This window comes from Acartia tonsa, chromosome 3, assembly GCF_053477335.1.
Source record: "Acartia tonsa isolate MP-2025a chromosome 3, ASM5347733v1, whole genome shotgun sequence".
Classification (NCBI taxonomy): Eukaryota; Metazoa; Arthropoda; class Copepoda; order Calanoida; family Acartiidae; genus Acartia; species Acartia tonsa.
In genome coordinates this window covers 15,355,595-15,377,673 of record NC_137262.1, presented here as the reverse complement: position 1 = coordinate 15,377,673, position 22,079 = coordinate 15,355,595, and the positions used below count along the sequence as shown (strand labels likewise).

The following is a 22,079-nucleotide window of genomic DNA, read 5'->3' as shown; positions in this document are numbered from 1 at the left end:
ATTTTTTCTTTCTTTTTAAAATTGAAAACAGAAATGGGGGTGGTCTAATCCATCCCCCCCCCCCCCTTCTCACTAGAAAAATTATTAGCGAAGCTACTCTATAAATACTTTCTCAGTCCGTTATGCCATCGGAGAAACGTGATTTTCTTGGCTCTTGTTTTTTGATTAAATAAGTTCACATCCTACATATTTTCATTGAGATTTACCTTTTGGTTGGGGTACCAGATCTATTCCTAGATTTTCAAGTTTTTGTGATTTTCTCGACTCCTATTCAAGATAGACGGCTAAAATTTTCAGGAAATAGATAAATTCACATTCTACATATTTTCAAAAAGTTTCTTTAGGGTTTGTCTATTTGTTGCAGTGCTAGATCGATTCCTATGATTTTCTCTACTCATTTTCTTGATGGATGGTTGTAATTTTCAGGGATTGTATAAGTTTTTATTCTCAATACTTCCACTTTGTTTCATTGAGATTTGATTATTGGTTGGGGGGCTGAATTTATTCCTAGATTTTCACGTTATTATATATTTTTAAAAAGGTTTTGTGATTTATTTGAATAAGTTAAATGTTTTTTTTATGACACTACTCTATGCCTAGTTTATTTATTTTCCCAGATTTCCATCCATAACTTTTGAGCTTAGCTACTTAAGGATGTTGTCATCCTTGTGTTTTACTTTTTATTTTTAAATAAAAAATATAAAATTGGGTGTTTGAATTCAACTCCCCCTTAATCAAGTTTCTCTAGAGGCCTCTAAGGGCGTAGTCGCTGGTCCTTATAAAAGGATATACTTTGTACATAACTAGCGGCTTCGCCCCTAGCCTCTAGGGGCTTTGCCCAAAGAGGTGATCAAAAAAAGTGTAAGGTGAAATTCGTAAAGAAAAAAAAAATAAGGACCAAGGAAATCTTTTACAAAGGAAATCTTCCACAAAGGAAATCTTCTACAAAAGAAATCTTCTACAAAGGACTAAGGATATCTCCTACAAAAAAAGGACCAAGGATATCTCCAAAAAAAAATGGGGGGTTGATTTTTTTTTTTTGGGGGGGTGGCCCCAAAAAATAGCTTAAAACCACCACAGGACCAATAGGTATATACCCTGAAGAGTAGAATCCAATCGGTTCAGTGGTTACCGAGATCTTAAGGGACAGACGGACAGACATTGTTCTACTTTGTATTATAGATAACAGGATGTCTGTTTATTTGTACCAAAGGATCTCCTTAACCGCTGAACCGATATGGTTCTCCTTAACAGGATAGCTTCTCATAGGTTCTTGGAAGTTTTATAACTATTTTGGGGAAGAGTATCACCATCCACCCTTCCAAGAGAAATCGACTTTAGAAAAAAATTACCTCCTCCCCCCAAAAAAGAACTTTAATTGCTCACTGATTTTTTATAGTTAAATTTTTCCAGATGTCTATATAAAACTTTAGAGCTTCGCTACTTATGTATGTTGTTATCCATGTTTTTTACTTTTTCTTTTTAAATCTAAAATAAAAAAAATTGGGTTATTGAATTGAACCCTCCCCTTCTCAAGTGCCCCTTGAGGTCTTTAGGAGCGTAGGCGCTAGTTCTCTTTAATAAAGTAATAGGATATCTTGTGTCTGTCAGTCCGCTATGGTCCGTTATGGTGTTTCTCCGCTAGTAGACTTAAATGTTTTGATAATAGGTAACTAGGAAAATATAAACATCATTTTTATTAGGAATGTACGTTTTGTACGTTTTTACTTTTTTTTATGTACGTAACGTATTTTTTTTGTGTACGTTTTGTACGTTTTTTATTTTCAAAATTGGCTGGCCAGTCTGGATTCATGATCCGCTAGCTGTTTGGCCGTCTTTGGAGTTCTTAGAATTTGGGTAATGTTTGATTTTAATAACATTTTCTTGTCAACTGTACAAGATCTAAAATATTTGTTTATTATATTAATCTAATATTGATTTTAGGTAAAAATGATGTTTAGATAAAAAAATGTATGATTCGGAATAGATTTATGCTGGTAAGTTTAAGGAAAAAGACATATATAAAAATTGTAAATCATACATACAGGTAAATATTCTGTCTTTTTCAATTAGATTTTTGTCCGTAAAGCTATGGGGGTACGTAGGTGTGATTTTCTCGGTTGGTATTCAAGTTAGATGGCTTAACTTTTATTTTTACTGATTCTCAAACAAATGAGCTTCTGAAGTGAATATATAATCTGCTTGGACTGTCGGTCATTCTTCAAAGATATAGATATTAAAGACCGTTGTAAAATGCTCCTTGGTCCGTCTATAAATCAATTTTTGATGTATGACTAGTCTATTGGACATCTGCTCGTTAAGTCACTTTGTCCATATTTTCAACAATCATTTTTTTTTCTGCTTTGCTGTTTTTTTTGCAACTATATCTTTAAGTTAACCCTTAACGGTCTGGAGGTAACATTGAACGCCCCACCTCCAGTTTTAATCTCATTTTCTGTGTGAAAGGTTATAGGGACTTAACTGAGTGACTTTTTAAATATGGATATTGTGGCAGGGTCATCCAGGTAAATTGCAAAAAAAATTCTGACTAAAACAAAGCATACTATGTCACCAAAATATCCCCTAGTAGTACACCCTTATATGAAATGCAAGTAAATTTCAGGTTCCAGGTATACTATATAAAAATATATTTAAAAGCTTCAAATTTTAAACCCAAGTCTACATGACGTACTAAAATTTCTCAAAATTATGCCGTCGCCGAAATTTATGGATATGTAATATGGATTTTATAAAAAAATAAAGCTGAAAAAATGTTTCTTTGAAAGGAAAATGCAGCCTTTTAAATTTATATGTAATAACAGGTCTATAAGTAAAGGTTGTTGCATTAAGAATATTTTCTCTTTTGATAAATATGGTTGCTCTCTATAAAGAGAGCGTTTCAGGTACAATGTGGTGTAGCAGATTCGGTCAACTTCTTAAGCCTTGGTCTTCTCAGACTTCTTGGGGAGGAGAACAGCCTGGATGTTGGGGAGGACACCACCCTGGGCAATAGTGACACCGCTCAACAGCTTGTTCAACTCCTCGTCGTTACGGATGGCGAGCTGAAGATGTCTAGGGATGATTCTAGTCTTCTTGTTATCTCTGGCGGCATTACCAGCCAATTCAAGAACCTCAGCGGCCAAGTACTCCATGACGGCAGCCATGTAGACTGGGGCACCAGCTCCAACACGCTCAGCATAGTTTCCCTTCCTCAGCAGACGGTGGATACGTCCAACGGGGAACTGCAGACCAGCTCTGCTTGAACGGCTCTTTGCCTTTCCCTTGACTTTACCACCCTTTCCGCGTCCAGACATGATGATTAGCTTGGTGTTTGGTTAAAATACAAACTGATGAATTTGCAGTTCAAGCCCGTATTTATACCCAGCTTAGATTCTAAGCTATATTTCTCTTCAAAAATACCTTCCCTTTTTACTGAAAATATCTTCCTCCATTTTTTCCTTCTCTTTATCGGCCTGAATTACCCCTAATCCTATTGAGCGCCCCGCCCCCAGTGCCAGTACATTAACTGTGCGTGCACATAATATTCCCCGGCTGTGTTTCCCTCCCACTTAAACTTTCACCTGCCATTAGCCGGGAAATTTAACAAAGAGCTAATATTCATCAAATATATTTTTAACGGATTTTTATATTTCTAAACCTATATTTAAAACTTGAATGAAGATACGGTAAACTCATATTATTGTACTTTATTGTCCGAGGAATCATCATTTCAAAGTCAAGTTGGTAAAAGACAAATTATCATAAATAAAAACGTAACATTCATTTTTATAAATGGACTTTAGGACATTGGGGTTAATACACTTTAAAGATAATTTCTTATTGTATCAGGACTCCTCATTTCAAGTTTTAAATCGATAGGTATTCTGACAAACCTCAATTTACTATCAAAACTATTTGTTAAAGACACACAGAGATGTGCTTATCAAAAGTCTGTTCTGTTTTTATATGATTTATTTCGAGTTAAACATGAAACAAACTATGAATTTATGTATTTTTAAATGTTTATAATAGATAAATTACGAATTAAGGAATATAAATCATGTACATTTAAAGTATGAGATATTTTTTTTTGTTTTTATAGAAACTCAAGAAAATCATTTAGAAAATCGGAATTTAGACCCATGTTATTTAAAATTGTTAAAGCAGATTTTACAACAAACAATGATTGAGAATAACAGTTTAAAATGGTCCATCTTGATAAACATTCATCTTTAATACCCAAATCAAACCTATATTTTATTAAAACTTTTTCATAATTTTAATATTCTAAACATGATTTAACTAATCTAAAATATAATATTTCAGATTTTTATAAAATGATAATTATAGAAAAAAAGACAAATAAATACCGAATGATCTTAAGATGACAAAATATCCAGTTTTAAATGTCTATCATTATTTTTATAATTAGGGTAGGTCCGTACGTCCGTCCGTAACGGATAGCTTTTTTGTTAATTTAGACATGTTAGAATTGTCCTATCGATTTCAAATTTTGCATGGTGATTCCTTTAATAGTTAGGTACGATTTAGAAAGCGTAGCAACTCTATAATCATCACCAAAATGTCCGTACGTCCATTTTAAACATGTTGATTTTTTTTACTGTTTTAACAACAAATTTTTATGTGATCTAATCATCGGATTGATCTGATTTTTGGTATATTGATTCCTGGGACAACAAAATATAATGTAATAAGCGAAGCAACTCTATAATCAGGTCCTAAAAATGTAAGTATGTCCATAATCATTATCCTGAATCAAGCAGTTTTTCCACAAATTTACTTACAATTTTGCCTTGACTCTTATACATTTGTATTATGATTATTCAGTTCTGACACTATACAAGTATTAATGTCCGTTTGTCCTACCGTTTCAGTGCTTCGCTTTTATGGATGTTGTCATCCTTGTTTTTGAATTTCATTTTCTTGTTTAGGATAAACAAGAATTTAAATCAATTACTAATAAGAAATAGAATATCAGGAATAGGACTATCCAGAAGTGGCAAAGTAGCTAAACCCGTCAAATAATCTTTCTGGATCTTCCTCCTTTGTTTAAAAAGACGGAAAAGGAAGAAAGAATGAAAACAAAATATAATGTAGTAGTTCCATTAATCGTATACGGTAAAAAACTATAGTGATTTTGTTTTTGATAAACTCATTTTTGGATTAACATGAACATTTTACATTTTGTAGCTAATGTTTAGTGCTTTGATTAAAAACTAAGAAAAAACAGTAAAAGTTTCTAGGTATATGTCATTTATATTTTGTTTGACTGAATTAAGAAACCTAGGATTTTAGATATCCTCTAATATAAAGTTGTAAGGTTTTTTGTCTGTTTGTAAAGAATAGTGTTACTTCGCCCCTATCATCTAGACGATGTCGGAAAAAGTCAAGAAAACAGCTAAAAACACCACTAGATATATATAAAGCTTTTCGATAAAGCATAATCTATTTGGACCAGCAATTCCCAATATCTTAGGCTTTAGACAAAGAAAAACTTAATACATAGGAAAGATGGAAGGGTTTTTGTCTGTTTAAAAAAATATTAAATTTTAGTCTTGTTATGTTTTATGCAACCTTTCTGCTGTCTCCGAACGTCCGTAACGGGAAGCAAGTTGGGCAATGGGCATGTTAGAATTGTCCTATCGAGTTTCTCCTAATGTCTTAAAGGGCTTCGCATTTATTTAGGTTGTCATACTTGTTTTATAAATTTCTTTTTTTCAGATACAAATTATAAGTGGGAATTTGGCGGTAAAAGAATAAAGATAACAACGGATGAAACAGACATGAACCCAAGCCAAGCCATTTCAAATTTAAAGGGACAAACTAGTATCCCCTTACACAGCAAGCTTCTAGGACTAACTGAGAACAAACTTTATGTTTTTATAACATGTTTATTTATAGTACTTTTATGATAAATATGCATTTGATTAGAAATAATTTAACCACAAAGAATTATATTTCATGAAAAAATTTTTATAAAAATCAAGAAATAGAAATTTCGTACTTATTGATTTGAAAGATTTTAAATCAATTTACCAATTTATGGACAGTTACTTAAAGGGACCTAAAAATATTGCCTATATTCAAGCTATACAATTTTGACGTTTTTTGTTTCAATTTCATTAAAATCTAAGAATTAAGGCTGGTAGGTGTTTTCATCCAACTTTTCCGTCAATTATTTACATTAGCATTTTTAAACAATACGTTTTGTCTTAGTTTAGAATAATTTTGACGGGTTATAATTATTATTTGGAGACGAAAAAAGTTTGTTCTCACTCAGAATAGTTTATCTTTTATGGAAAATTTTGAGGCTCCCGCTTGTACGCCATGCCTGTACGCATTATTTTGGTCGTGCCAGTACAACAAGCACAGGACGCTCATCTGCGTCCCTCACTAACAGAAGCCTGACGCGGTTAAAATTTTCACCTCCCTTTTCTATATTGAAGATAACAAAGCAATATTGTAATAGGCGGGAATTTGATCCAAAAGTTTGAACACAGAGGGAGTATATAATTGAGGAGATTGACTAGAAAATTCAGATTCGTTAGATATCTACAACACCATGCCCCCCAAGGTTTCAGGAAAGGCTGCTAAGAAGTCCGGCAAGGCCCAGAAGGCCATTGCTAAGGGAGACAAGAAGAAGAAGAAGCTGAGACGCAAGGAGTCCTATGCTATCTACATCTACAAGGTGTTGAAGCAGGTGCACCCCGATACTGGTGTCTCCAGCAAGGCCATGAGCATCATGAACTCTTTCGTCAATGACATCTTTGAGCGTATCGCTGCTGAGGCTTCCCGTCTGGCTCACTACAACAAGAGGTCCACCATCACCTCCAGGGAGATCCAGACTGCTGTCAGGCTTCTCCTTCCCGGAGAGTTGGCCAAGCACGCCGTCTCTGAGGGAACCAAGGCTGTTACCAAGTACACCAGCTCCAAGTAATTTGATCTTCTGCCCAAGGAATAAACGGTCCTATACAGGACCAACCATATTTATCATTTAAAGAGATTCTATACAGCAAAATATTAATTTCCTGAAATATTTCTTCGGTAAAACAATTTATCTTCATATAAATTCTATCCCCTGCTAATCCAATGTTAAGTCTTCAACTATAATCATGGGTATATTCTGTACAAGATAAATTTTTTCCCCTGCTACAAAATTATTAGGTACTTTTTCCCTTTTAGTTAATTTACCAGTGCAGAGGGGGGGGGGAAATGGTAAAATATCTTATTCCTTTTATCCTACATATTTTTTTTTGTTTTTTCACCCAGGAGGGGGGGGGGGTATGGAAAATATTTTTTCAGTTCTCTAAATTTTTAATTTCCCACATACAATGGTGCCAGATGTACGCATTTTGTGCGTAATGTACGCATTTTTAACTTTAGGAAAATGTACTCCCCCCTCTTCTCTTTCCCTTTTTCCTTCCCCTCCCCCACAAATGTACACGTCAAAGGCTCAATGTACACCTATTTTTGTACACATTGATCTAAAAAAATCTGGCAACTATGCCCACATAGCAAGAATTTGAAATAAGGTTAGTACAGATTGTATTTAAAATTCCTTAATTATAAAATTTGGCTGGAAAAACCTATATCAAATATTATTAAACTTAACTTAAAATCGAATACTAGCCTTTTAATTATAGAAAACAAGGGGGGAGGTGTGGGTTGCTGTTAAGATGGAAAAAAGAATTTAAAATTAAGTCTGAAAAATAAAATATATAGACCCATCTAGGTAATGGTCTTGAATATGATTTTAGAAAATAAATGCAAAGGCTTCACTTAAGAATAATATGAGCTATATGTTGCACCCTATGAATTTTAATGACAAAAAATATTACATACAAAGTTTATGATCGTTCTTTCCATTTAGTTTCAAAGTGAAACACGAGGAGAATAATATATAAAATATAACTCTTGACCAATGACAATATTTATTATTGTTGTTGGCCTAAGCCGAGTTCTATAGTATTTATAGGGTCAATTTTTGTCAAAGTAACAGAATAGATATAGCAGGGGTGTATATTTTACATGGGACCACTGGGGGGGGAAATAAAAAATAAGTGGTTGGAGGGGAAAAAATGTAAAAATTAAGAAAACTGAAAAAAAAATTCCATTTCACCCCCCTCCTTGGTGAAAAAAACTTTTAAAAATGTGTGATAGGAGGGAAAAAATAAAAAAAAAATATAGAGTTCTTGAAATATTTTTCCATTTTCCCCCTACTTGGTGAGAAAAAACTAGGGGGGGGGAAGAAAAATAAAAAATTTTGTAGCAATAATTTAAAAAATCTTGTGCAGAATATACACCCCTGAGATATAGCCAGGAACCTAAATTCTATAATAAAGGAAAATATAAAACAAGATAATAATTTCATAATTGGCTATGTGTATTTATTACTAATTGAAACATTTATCTAATCTGAATCTACCAATTTTCCTATTATATTCCAGTGCCATACATTTTAGTCATTTAGTTCAATGCTGTATTATACCAATCTAACAAGCAAAGCACCAAAAATCATGGGTTTACTTATGGACAGCAGATTTGGAGTAGTAATAAAAAGAGAAGGCAAACTGTTTCATCATTTGATGGTTGTGATTGCTAAGAGATTCCTTCACAAAAAAATAAGTATCCAAAATAGCAGTAGAGAAAACACATTTCCACCATCACGCTACGGACACAACAGTAAATTGTCGAGTACCTCTGCATTAGCAAAGTGAAACAAATTCACTATAAAATATAGCTTTAAATGAAAATGGACTAACATCCTACATAATTAAGAGTTAAAATATGTAGAAATGCTACTACTTTAGAGCAACTGCTATAATTAATGAGAACCATATCGGTTCAGTGAGATTCTGCAGTACACACAGACCCTGTTACTTTAAATTTTTTTAGGTTATCCTATACTAATATGATTTCAAATCCTTTTTTAGAACTAAACAATTCGAATGATTATAATTCGCTAGTCTCTGTTCACTAAAGTTAATTTCAAAACCGAAACTTTATACCTACCATAAATAAAGAAATATTTATGTAAAGGAGTAGTTCCACAAATGTACTTTGCTTTACATTAGTAGCGTAATCTATGTATTGTTTTCATGAATAGTCAACATACCTGCAAAGAAAATTTGCAACTTAATAGTGTTGATTGAAGAATACCAATATATTAATTTGTTATTATGGATGATAAATTGTAAATAATTCTTCTTGTATAGTATATGAAAGAATTACTCTCTCTGATAAATATGGTTGGCTCTGTAAAGAGCCGTTTGTTGTATCCGATGAGCAGTAAGTTTAACCTCCGAATCCGTACAGAGTGCGGCCTTGCCTCTTGAGGGCATAGACAACATCCATAGCGGTGACAGTCTTCCTCTTGGCGTGTTCAGTATAGGTGACAGCATCCCTGATAACATTCTCAAGGAAAACCTTAAGAACACCACGGGTCTCCTCATAGATGAGTCCAGAGATACGCTTGACTCCACCACGACGGGCTAAACGCCTGATGGCGGGCTTGGTAATACCCTGGATATTATCTCTCAACACTTTCCTGTGCCTCTTAGCACCTCCCTTTCCAAGTCCTTTTCCACCTTTGCCTCTTCCGGTCATCTTGATAGTTTTTTAGTTCAAAAATGTAACTGAATTGTTAAAGTTTATCACGCCATATTTATAGTCAACCTACTTCAAGTGCTTGATCTCCTATTGGATGTTAGTCTCGACGTTCCGGTACAACAAAGGCAGGTGAAACATAACTACAACATCACAATTTATAGTGTACGCTGTATAGCATAAAGTGGGAGTTTGGGGGAGGAGGGGGATTCATTTCTATGTTAGACAATACAATAGTAAATTGGAGGGAAAATTCACAAATCCGTTGAAAATAACTTACATCTTTCATTTTATATTTTGTTTATGATTTTAGATTTAAGTAATCATAATTTATGTTATTTTTTTTATATTTATGGGGATTTTATTGGGGTTTACTTAAGAAAATGTTGAAAAAAAGTATGAAAATTATTAAATATAATGTATTAAATCAACAAATACATTCTTTTGGGCTTTACAAATATTAATTTTAACATTTGAATCTTTGCTGATTCAAGATAAAAATTATATAATAATTCCATAGATAGGTACTAAACAGCTATATTATATTTTTATAGTTATGCTTTTTATGCATATTTTATAATCTTAAAGTTTGAAGGTTTTTTTTTAAATTAATAATGCAATTTTCTGACAAAAGATATAGATATAAAAAGTTCAAAACATTAGACATTGACAAATGTAAAGTAACAACGCATTTAATATTCAATATTACCTATATAGAAATATGAAAGAAAAATCTATCACAAAATACTTAAATGCTTTGCTCAAAACAATATACAGAATTGTCCATAATGTATCGAGTAAAATTTGTGTTTAAAAAGCCAAAATTCAATATTCTAATAATGGACATGCGGACTTTCTGGGGCTCATTAATTTTTGTCATGAATACATTTGCTTAATATACTCTTAGAAATATTTTTTTCAATTTTGAAATTTTTTATACTCCAAAGTTTTATTCTGATACCAATGACAAATGTACCTTTATGGCAAATGTAATTTATGACTGACGTACCTTTATGACAAATGTACCTTTATGACAAACGTACCTTTATGACAAATGTACCTTTGTGACAAATATTTTTATGACAAACGTACCTTTATGACAAATGTACCTTTATGACAACTATTTTTATGACAAATGTATTTATGACAAGTGTACCTTTAATGACTAGTGTACCTTTATGACAAATGTATTTATGACAAAAATTACAGAGCCCTTTCTGGTAATATATAATAATAGAGTTGCCCTACGTTTTCTATATTGTACCTAACTTTTACAGGAATTTGAAATTGATGTGGAAAAGTTTAGCCTTTAAAACTTCTTTATTTAGCTCACATTAAAACATTTAAGTAGTTTCTATTCTTGTCAATGATTACAAATATATGTGGAAATTACTCATTTAGACAGACTAATCAATTTGTATAACACTCCTTATAACAATCTTTCTTATTATTATAGAAATTAAGGTTAAGTTTTATTAGTATTCTTTTAGTAGATAGCTAAATATCTTATTCTTAAATCCCGCCTTAGCTATTGTTTGAAAGAAAAACCGTTGAGATTTGAGTTTCCTGTTAGTTAGGCTTTCATTTTATTTTTCCCTCTAAACATCACCTGCCATAAGAATAATCCGTGACTGTACGGCACTATTATCCCTTTCGACCCATGCACCCCAAAAATGCCCCCCACATTGACGCCTCACTTACTTAAATCAGTAGGGGAGGGGAGGGCCCTCCCACCTCCCCTACTTATTTTCGGTAATATCTCATCCCCATACCTCAAACTACCTTCTCTTTTATGCTGTATTTCATTCCTCTTCACCAACTTATATGTCAGAAGATTAAACTATAAATAATTAAATGGGAAATTTTTCTTTTAAGTTGAATTTTAGCATTCACAATGGCTCGTACCAAGCAAACTGCCCGTAAATCTACCGGAGGAAAGGCTCCCCGCAAACAGCTGGCCACTAAGGCTGCCAGGAAATCTGCCCCCGCCACCGGTGGAGTTAAAAAACCACACAGGTACAGGCCCGGTACCGTTGCTCTCCGTGAGATCAGACGTTACCAGAAATCCACTGAGCTTCTGATCCGCAAGCTTCCCTTCCAGCGTCTGGTCAGGGAGATTGCCCAGGACTTCAAGACTGACCTGAGATTCCAGTCCAGCGCTGTCATGGCTCTGCAGGAGGCTAGCGAGGCCTACCTGGTTGGTCTCTTTGAGGACACCAACCTGTGCGCCATCCACGCCAAGAGAGTTACCATCATGCCAAAGGACATCCAGCTCGCCAGGAGAATCCGTGGTGAACGTGCTTAAGCTTATTGATTTTGACAGACCTCAGAAAACGGCTCTCTATAGAGCCAACCACTAATATCAAAGAGCATTAATTCAATATATCAGTTATTTATCCTATTTCACTTCTGTCTGTAAAACAAAGTAGAACGATGTCTGTCTGTTTGTAGCAAAGGATCTTGCTGACCGCTGAACCGATCGGGTTCTCCTTCACAGGGTAGCTTCTCATAGGCCCCGGGAAGGTTTATAACAATTTTCTTGGGGGGAGGGGGGTAGACACCCCCAACCCCCCAAAAATGAAAAATACCCCCAACCCCCCCCCAAAAAAATATATTTTTCTTTTAACTCTAAAATACGAAAATTGGTTTGATCAAACCTCTTGGGGCAAAGCCGCTAGGGGCGGTCCGCTATCAAAATCATACATATATTGCACCATTAAAACAGGTATTTGATTCAAATTATTTAACCCCTTTTCAATATTTTTAGCCGACTTGATGTTAGCCAATATGCTTTACGTATCAAAAGTTGCATTATCATTATTACACAGTTTGTGCACCATGATATGCAACTGTTTGCGAAAATTTAGTTTACACAATCGCAAAGGTTGCGTGCCATAATAGCAAATTATCTATAATTTGAATCGTTAATTTAGTCATGTTAAAACTGTCCCACCGATTTTTAGCTGTGTTAGATATGATTCCCGTGGCAGTCAAGTACCATCTAAAAGGCGTATCAACTTTAAAAGCGTTACCAGAAAGTCTTAGCGTCCATTTAAAACATGCTGATTTTGAGTTTTCTATACACGCACGTCCTATAAAGTTGAAAATTGAAGAATAGTTTACTCTAAACTAGAGTTGGGCCGGATATCCGGTGTGGCCGGATATTGAAACTATCCGGCTCTAAAATTTTTTATACTTTACACCAAAAATCTCTGCTTTTTAAAATTTTATATGGCTATAATTTTCTTATTATTGAAGCTAGAAGAACATTTCTTCTGAACAAGCTTAACTTTATGTAAATTTATAAAAGATTTCTGAAGAAATTTTTTTTGCTACTTTAGTATCTGGTAATTTGGCCGGATATTTGCCGGATATCCGGCCGGTTACCGGATATCCGGCGTTTGAAAGCAGCCGGTTACCGGATATCCGGCGTTTGAAAGCAGCCGGTTACCGGATATCCGGCGTTTGAAAGCAGCCGGATATCCGGTATCCGGCCAAAAAAGTATCCGGCCCAACCCTACTCTAAACAAATCGTAATATAAATATATTTAAGTGTTATTCTTCACCAATAAAATACCGCATTTATTAAATCATATGAAGTTTATCCATTTTCAAAATCAAAGTTTCACTGAATGAAAACTTTTAGCCATATATTTGAGTTTTGATTTCGATTAAGCTTTCTAGTATCTGTAAATAGCAAGCGGTTGGTGATTTACTTTATTGTGTCTATCGAGCACCGATCCCCTCCACCTTATTTTTTTAATAAATTGTATGTAATATAGGGAGGGCTTAACCCTACAGTATAGAACTACCCAAAGTAACCTAACTTAACATAAAGTTATAAACAAACAAATCAAAAACTTCTTTTCAATTTTATTTTAAATGGTTTTTGTGCTAGACAAGGCTCTTTATTGGAAATCGCTTAAAAGTTTTATTTTTGCTACGGGATCTCCCCCTTGTTCGTTTTTTTCTTTGCTCTAACTATGCTCAACATTTGAGCATTCTTATACAGGACTTGGAAAGTATTTGGCGCACAGGATGAAGGAAGGGTAAGGAAGAACTTTTGAAAATCATGCATTAAAGTTTGTTATGGGAGGGTATGAGTTTCTTATTAGGCCAGCGCAATGATGGAGATGAAGGAAGGGGGAAAGAAATTTGTACAGTAAATAGCATTATCATGTTTAATAAGAAGTATGGTTGGCATATATTTGCAATATTAACAATGTTATACTTAGTTACTACTTGTCTTTCTTAGCTTGATTTTATAACAAAGTAAATTTGTGGTACATTTTGTTGTTAGTTTTTTGGGTAATATCCTCTTAGAAATTTTTTTTTCAATTTTGAAAATTTGAGTTCCCCCCTCCCACGACAGAACTATGTACTCTAGCCGCAGCGCTCAGCTCCCTAGCCTGCCTAGCCGCAGCGCTCGGCCACCTTGCCTGCCTAGCCGCAGCGCTCGGCCACCTTGCCTATAACTTAACCTAAAATAGTTGGATGTATTTATGACATGAGAAAAACGAAGAAAACATTTTGCCAAAAATACATCCACTGTAAATTTGCTGGATGTGTAAGTGCCATAGCCCCGTCTCCAGGGTTTTATAATTAAGTTTTCTTATTCATTGGCTTAACAACTTTGGGGACTCTTATTGAATTTTGATTTGATAGTTTATTTAGTTGATTGTCCAAACGTTTCAACCACTAATTATAATCTAACTAATGAATTTGTATCTCATCATTGGGTTAGTATATCAAATTGTCGGCCTAAACTTTCACGTTTATTTACGTAAAATGGTAATTTGTAGAAGAGACTTGTAGAGTGGCTTCTCTACGATAAATTTTAATTCTTTTTATGTTTTAGATTATGAAAACAAAGCCTTTTTATTCATCGCTGATAATAGCAATAATGATATTTCTTATTTTTATTTGTATAAATAGTGAGAGTGGTGATTATAAAGAAATAGATTTACCTAAGCTCAATTTTGAAAATGGTGAAAATAGAACTGAATACTTTCCTTTTAAAAAGGTGAGCTGTACATCAATTACCTCATGCGGGCGAGTCTGCTGTCCATGATCCTTTAACGCCAGGTCAAACAACTTAGTATAACTGAGGGGAGCCAAATTTCTCCCTTTCTGTCCGAACACCCGAGGTATTAGGATAAATCTGGGTTCGGCCGCCGCGCATAAGCCTGCCGATCTCTGGGATAAATAATAGACTACTAACTGTTTAATTATACAACCTTTGTCTGGAAGTCTTAACAGTGCATGGTAATGAGTTGCGCCTGTTTTGGGCCAAGGTATTCTCCATATAATTTCAAAGAAGGTGTATCAACTTTTTTTTATAGCTAGCCGGTTCTTTTAGTAAGTAGTAGATGTAAAATTTTTCATAGAATTCAGATATGCAATCGTTTTTTTTGTAGACCTCTTATTTTTTAAGTAATTTAAGTTTTAAAAAAAAAAATGAAGTCGATTTTAAGGTACTAAAATGCAACAAAATAAAGAAAGAAAATGGCCATTATGAACAAAAATAGTAAGATCTTTAATTTGACACCTTACTTTTTCAATTCTGTCAGGTAATTATTGAAAAAATCGATTTTTTTAAACCCACGAGAATAAAAACTTTGACATTAATTTTATTATTTCACAGGTAAAAAAATACGGGTTCATATATACCTTTACAATCAGAAAAATATTACAAATTCATTGTAAGCAAAATTGAAAAAAAAAGTTTACAATATAGTATATAAACTACAATAAAAGGAATTATATGAAAATATCATATTATATTGTACATGCAACGTCTTAATTCTTGAATTGAGTATAAAAATGGGAAGGGGGTAAAGAGGGGGTAAAAAAGGGAAGACAATAGTGTTGCCTGAACAAAAAATACAATTGGCCATTTGTTTAATTTTTAATGTTTTTACTTTTTTTCAATTTTGCTTACAATGGATTCGTAATATTTTTCTGATTCTAAAGGTATATATGAACCCATGTTTTTTATGTCTGTTTGAGAAAATATTTAGGTCTAAAGTTTTTATTAAACCGAGGTTAAAAAAATATATTTTTTCAATAATTACTCAACAGAATTTTAAAAGTAAGGTGTCAAATTAAAGATCTTACTATTTTTGTTCTTACTGGCCATTTTCTTCTTTTATTTTGTTGCGTTTTAGTACCTTAAAACCGACTTAATTATTTTTTAAAAAAACTTAAATTACTTAAAAAATAAGAGGTCTACAAAAAAACCGATTGCATATCTGAATTCTATGAAAAATTTTACATCTACTACTTACTAAAAGAACCGGCTAGCTATAAAAAAAAAAGTTGATACACCTTCTTTGGAGAAAAGAGTAAGTTCTTTCTATAAAAGCCAATATATCTGGCCATTTCTATGTAATTAGGGAAATATCACAAAAAAAATATTCAGTTATTAAAAATTGGAAAATCTTTTAATTTTGATGTTAGCTGTAGTTATTACAAGTAGAAGGTTGAAAGAAATTATAGGATAGAGTGACTTGCTGGATTAGACAAAATTATGCATGTGTGTGTGACTCTGCAATTTAGCTGCTAGTTTTTTTTAGGAAAACCGAATTAGAGTGATATCGCAGTCTTAAATTTATAAATCATTACATTTTATTTCCATCTAGATATCCACCGCTTAATAGAGGTTTAATGTTAGTCCGTTAAGATCTCACAAACCCAAAGACTGAATAAATAGATTAAAACAGTTCACCTCTTATTTTTGTTAGGATCCTGAATGTATGAATTTTTCTACAAGATTATTGCAGAATAATTCCTTGCCCCCAAGAGCTTTGGTTTCTTTTATGGGCTCTGGAAATACTCTTGTCAGGTAAGATTAAACTTTCATGGGCTCTGGAAATACTCTTGTCAGATTAGATTAAACCTTATGGGCTCTGGAAATATTCTTGTCAGGTAAGATTAAACTTTCATGGGCTCTGGAAATACTCTTGTCAGGTAAGACTAAACTTTTATGGGCTCTGGAAATACTCTTGTCAGGTAAGATTAATATTTTATGGGCTCTGGAAATACTCTTGCCAGGTAAGATGAAACTTTTATGGGCTCCGTAAAAACTCTTGTCAGGTAAGATTAAACTTTTATAGGCTCTGGAAATACTCTTGTCAGGTAGATTAAACTTTTATGGGCTCTGGAAATACTCTTGTCAGGTTAGATTGAAATTTTATGGGCTCTTAAAATACTCTTGTCAGGTTAGATTGAAATTTTATGGGCTCTTAAAATACTCTTGTCAGGTAAGATGAAACTTTTATGGGCTCTGGAAATACTCTGGTCAGGTAAGATGAAACTTTTATGGGCTCTGGAAAAACTCTTATCAGGTAAGATAAAACTTTAATGGGATCTGGAAATACTCTTGTCAGGTAAGATTAATATTTTATCGGCTCTGGAAATACTCTTGTCAGTTAAGATTAAACTTTCAGGGCTCTGGAAATATTCTTGTCAGGTAAGATTAAACTTTATGGACTCTAGAAATACTCTTGTAAGGTAAGATTAAACTTTTAGGGCTCTGGAAATACTCTTGTCAGGTAAGATTAAACTTTTAGGGTCCTGGAAATACACTTGCCACGTAAGATTAAACTTTTATGGGCTCCGGAAAAACTCTTGTCAGGTAAGATTAAACTTTTATGGGCTCTGGAAATACTCTTGCCATGTAAGATTAAACTTTTATGGGCTTTAGAATTACTCTTGTCAGGTAAGATTAAACTTTTATGGGCTCTAGAATTAATCTTGTCAGAATAAATTAAACTTTCAAATAAAACTATTAGCTTTGTGACTAGCAGCTTCAAATTTCATATTCAAGGCATAATAAATAAAAATTATACAATTTGATAGGCTATGATTTTTTTTAGATTAAAGCGATATAGTTGTTTTTGTTTGAAGCCATATTTCTCTCAAGCGGCTGGAGGTTTGGAAAGCTTTATGCAAATTCTTTTTAAAGATTATTGTAATATTCTCCTGTTAAAAACAAAACCTCTAAAGCTTAGAATAGGTTCGGAACAGATTTTTGTGGGGAGCCAAATCCAAAGCCCCCCCCCCCCCTCCTCTGAAAAACCAAGCTTTTGAACGAACACAATTTTATAAATTAATATTGATTTTATTTTTTGTTTTAGAACGCTAATAGAGGCATTATCAGGAATTTTTACAGGTTTGTAATTGTAAAGTAGTTTTTTCAGTTTGATTTGAAATTACCTATCATTAGTTAGATATTCAAGCCTCTTTAAGAAAAAAAAATATATAAAATCAAACACTTTTGGCCAATAATTATGTAGAAAAATACACTCACTTAGAAAAAAAATGTTTTGTAATGTTAAAATAACTTTTTAATCATTGCATTTTAAAGAAAAAATTAATCAACAAAATCTAACTTCTTAACAAGGCTTTGATAGAACCTTTGTAAATGAACAGTTTTATGAAAAGGGTTTCTATGGAGAAGTACGAGACTTTAGGTAATATATTTTTACTTTATTTAAAAATTAATAACAGCAAAGTTATTCAACTTTTATGAATGATGACCTACATCATTTGTAATTAATTTTTCATGTTATTTAGGAAAATTAATTAATATTCATTACAAAACCTATCAACAAAACAAAATCCATAGATTTTACTTAGAGATGGGAGTACAATATTACAGAAAACCCATCATTTTCTTATGGACAACCATTTTGAATGGAAAAGTGACGTATTCTACAGATTCAATTATGTTCATAGATTTCAAGGTAAATCAACAGAATTTTCTTTTTTAGAATTAGACACCCCATTACTTTGGGGTTTTTAGTAGCGAAGCTTCTCTATAATTCACTTTGTCTATCCGTCTGTGTCAATCAGTCTGTAAGGCTTTGGGAGAAATGCGATTTTTTTTCAGCTTTTATTCAAGATGGACAGCTGATTTTTTTGTGTAGATTCCTTTTACAAATATGCATTCAGTATGTAATTTGCATCGGTCTGTTAGTCTTGCTACAAAATATTAATAAAATTGTTGGAAAGGTTTCGTGATTCTTGATTTTATTTTCATCTCCTTGTCCGTATTTCCATCTATGATTTTTGTGCTTCGCTACATATGGATGATGTCAACCTTGTTTAATTAAAAAAAAATTGTGATAGCTATTCTAGGGTGCTTCGCTACATATGGATGATGTTAACCTTGTTTAATTAAAAAAAATTGTGATAGCTATTCTAGGGTGCTTCGCTACATATGGATGATGTTAACCTTGTTTAATTTAAAAAAATTGTGATAGCTATTCTAGGGTGCTTCGCTACATATGGATGATGTTAACCTTGTTTAATTTAAAAAAATTGTGATAGCTATTCTAGGGTGCTTCGCTACATATGGATGATGTTAACCTTGTTTAATTTTAAAAAATTGTGATAGCTATTCTAGGCCGAGGAGTATTGCTTATAAGAAACCCTTTTGATGCCATTATGTCCACTTCTAATCTACAAATACCACAGTAAGTTAGGCTTTTAAGTAAAAAAATGGTAGCAAATAAGTTCTTTGGAGTGGGTTGTACATTGTACAATGTACATTCCCTAAAAATATTAATGAATCTTTCTCGGACCTGTGAGAAGGTTTACTGTAAAGGTAACCATATTGGTATTGCGGTTAGCGAGATCCTTCGGTACACACAGACAGAGCACTTTGTAATTATGTCCTATTCTGATTGTTGTAATTAATTTTTTTGTCTGAAAATCTAAAAAAAATACAAAGGAATGGAACAATACCAGATTATGCAGAAATGGACAAATATTTAAATCCACAATTTCAACATTACGCCTTAAAAAGTATTGCAAGGTAAAATATTTATTACCTAGATAATCTTTAAAAAAAAAATTTAACATATAATATCATAGGATGAGTTCTTGGCAATAATTTCGTGATTTAAAGTGTTAGTTCTAAAATACCAAGATCAGAAGTCGTAATTTTGTGGACTTAAAATTATTTTCATTTATGATGGCCACAAGTATAGCAATATGCGAAATAAATACTGCTTTTATATGGTATTCTTGTTGTCTATTTCAATTCTTTTCTCAAATGGTACAATTTACAATAGTAAATTGCATTTTTATGTTCTTCAAATCTTTATATTCATAGCTAAATTATCAAATTCTTCATATTATTTATATTTCTAAATGACTTTCTTTCATGAAAATTTTCATGCAGGAATAGCTATACAAGTTGCAAAGTTATTAAAATACAAACCATGGACCTATCCCTTGATTGGCTGTTTCAATATATTTACTTTTATTTAGGTGGTTCATAATAATACAAGATTGGTTAGAATTCGGAACAGAGGTTTTTTGGGAATAGTCCCTTTCATAACATCGCACCTTATGGGGCGATTCTTCGTATTTTAAATGGCTTTTTATAGGTTATTTTAGGTTATATTAGGTTAGGTGATTGTCCCACAGGGTAAGGTAATTGGCCCCGCAGGGTTAGAGCCCCCCGCATGGGCTAGAAATAGGAGAAAAGCTACTGTGAAAATTATGAAGAATCGCCCCTTAAGGTGCGATGTTACGTAAGGGACTATACCCGGTTTTTAAAAAAAAATTTTTGTGGTAAAGCTACTCAGTAATTGCAGATGTCTGTTCGTGATTTTCTTGGCAACTTCTTTCACATTTAGCAAAAAAGGGAATACAAATGTCTGATATATTTGTACGTTTACGAACATTGGTAAACATTTATTATATATTTTATTTTAAGAAGCTTCACAAATTGATCCAGATGAAAATTAGATCCTTAGGTAGAGATAGACAAACATCCTATTTCTTTTGTACTGTATCATGATTTATGAAAACACATTTCCTTTCTTACATTTATTGTTTTAGGTTGATATTATTTTCTATGAAGAATTTATAGAAAATCCTTTGTTTTATACTGAAAATCTATTGAATAAGTTAAACATTCCCATAGATGAAAAAAGAAAGAAATGCTTATCAAAGAATTTAGAAGGTATGCATATTCATTTAGGTTTATTATTAACATGATGTATGTTAATGCTTTTTCGGCATTTGTAAGGCACTTGGGACCTTCATTACAAAGCTATCTAATGTCAAACTTTTGATTTTCCCCTTCTCAAGGTTGCGTGATTATTTATTTCATCATATTTTAAACTTTTAGAGCTGAGAGCATTAGAAAATAATTTTAAAAAGTTCTATTCAGTATTTGGATGTCTATCTTTCAATGTAGTAGGATTTGTGTGTCTGTCTAAATAAATTTTTTTTTCTTATTTCCCCTTGGATTTAAAATATTTTAGCTTGTAGGTTTAAGATCATAATATTAAGACGTACTAGGGGGTTTGTAATTGTATGTCTGAAACGAAAGTATAGATATCATTTTTGTTTCAAAAAGGCATCAGTTTAGTTGAAAACTAATCTTGTTTATTTGTAGATATATTATGTTTAGGATTGTTGGAGAAACATCACAGGAAAAAGCATCACAATAAGTATCCTTACACTCAACAACATATTCTACTTTTCAGGTTGGGAGTTCATTATTTTGGCCGTCTTATTCTACATTTGAGGAAAGTTAAATCTATAACAACCTTTACAGGTTTTCTTCAACATCCCTTATTTTTTGTTTGGTTTCTTTTTTTTTTTGATCAAATGACTTTTCCCCCTTCATAAAATTTGCAGGGCTTTTTGGTTACTATTTCAATTATTTTTTTCCCCTAGGGGGAGGGGGGTGCACTGAGGCTATTTTGCCGTAGATGTATTTGTTTTAAGACTTTAAATTAGTATTTTTAAAGTCTTAAAATACATACCTTTATGGAAAAACAATATCAATTCATTCCCTTCCCTTTATTCGACGTTGGTTACAAACCGGATTATAAGGTTATTAGATGAGATTGAATACTTATGGAAAAAAATAATTAAAATATCATTATTTTTAGGAAAATGATAATTGAAGCCTCCAAAATTGTGGAGAAAAGAACTGGAAGATTAATACCATTGCATAAATATAAATGTTTCAATAACTGTGCCAATTTAACTCCTTATTATTCTACAGATATTTGATTATTTCTATTGTAATATTAAAATTAAATTAAAAGGGGGATGACAACCTGAGGCATTTTGAGAAATTTCAAGATTTTTAGGACGCTTTAATATTCAGATTCTGACTTTTTGTTCAAAAACCTTAGGATTAATCCCAAACGGATGAGGATTCTGATTGCATTCCCTGATTAAAGAATTTTAAATGTTATAGAACAGTTTTTCATTTATTTTCTTATCTTAAGATATGTGTTATAGTATTTTTATTATGTAAAAATGGACATTTTGTTAGAATTTCTTTGATCATTCTTTCATGAAGTGTTTAAATGTCGTCCAAAACTTTAAATTAATCTCAGGTTTATTTATTGGTTCAATAAAATCACCAAACCTCTGCTACTTATATTTAAATATTTGAGTTATGCAAACTTATTTCT

The 22,079-nt window shown here is 32.6% G+C and overlaps 5 protein-coding genes across 7 annotated transcripts; 3 read left to right on the top strand and 2 right to left on the bottom strand.

The window, feature by feature from the left end:
- The first annotated feature begins 1,942 nt into the window (after window positions 1-1,942).
- Window positions 1,943-21,684, top strand: LOC145313441 (sialate:O-sulfotransferase 1-like). 3 transcript variants are annotated; one of them, XM_080152861.1, is made up of 11 exons: window positions 1,943-1,997; window positions 16,371-16,471; window positions 17,766-17,800; window positions 18,032-18,101; window positions 18,268-18,374; window positions 19,037-19,106; window positions 19,364-19,447; window positions 19,906-19,948; window positions 20,482-20,605; window positions 21,059-21,134; window positions 21,546-21,684. In XM_080152861.1, the coding sequence occupies exons 1-11, from the start codon at window positions 1,974-1,976 to the stop codon at window positions 21,667-21,669; spliced, it is 858 nt and encodes a 285-aa protein (XP_080008987.1). In that variant the 5' UTR covers window positions 1,943-1,973; the 3' UTR covers window positions 21,670-21,684. The 3 variants fall into 3 exon arrangements, with proteins under 3 accessions (XP_080008987.1, XP_080008986.1, XP_080008988.1); XM_080152860.1 differs by lacking the exon at window positions 1,943-1,997 and adding an exon at window positions 14,036-14,650; XM_080152862.1 differs by lacking the exon at window positions 1,943-1,997 and adding an exon at window positions 14,039-14,712.
- Window positions 2,888-3,359, bottom strand: LOC145313437 (histone H2A-like). The gene has a single exon (XM_080152857.1). The coding sequence runs from the start codon at window positions 3,312-3,314 to the stop codon at window positions 2,937-2,939; it is 378 nt and encodes a 125-aa protein (XP_080008983.1). The 5' UTR covers window positions 3,315-3,359; the 3' UTR covers window positions 2,888-2,936.
- On the top strand, window positions 6,290-7,066 carry LOC145313436 (histone H2B-like). The gene has a single exon (XM_080152856.1). It carries the CDS (start codon window positions 6,584-6,586, stop codon window positions 6,956-6,958), a length of 375 nt encoding a protein of 124 aa, XP_080008982.1. The 5' UTR covers window positions 6,290-6,583; the 3' UTR covers window positions 6,959-7,066.
- On the bottom strand, window positions 9,299-9,633 carry LOC145315128 (histone H4). The gene has a single exon (XM_080155177.1). It carries the CDS (start codon window positions 9,625-9,627, stop codon window positions 9,316-9,318), a length of 312 nt encoding a protein of 103 aa, XP_080011303.1. The 5' UTR covers window positions 9,628-9,633; the 3' UTR covers window positions 9,299-9,315.
- LOC145315127 (histone H3) lies at window positions 11,489-12,032 on the top strand. The gene has a single exon (XM_080155176.1). The coding sequence runs from the start codon at window positions 11,522-11,524 to the stop codon at window positions 11,930-11,932; it is 411 nt and encodes a 136-aa protein (XP_080011302.1). The 5' UTR covers window positions 11,489-11,521; the 3' UTR covers window positions 11,933-12,032.
- Window positions 21,685-22,079: the final 395 nt, after the last annotated feature.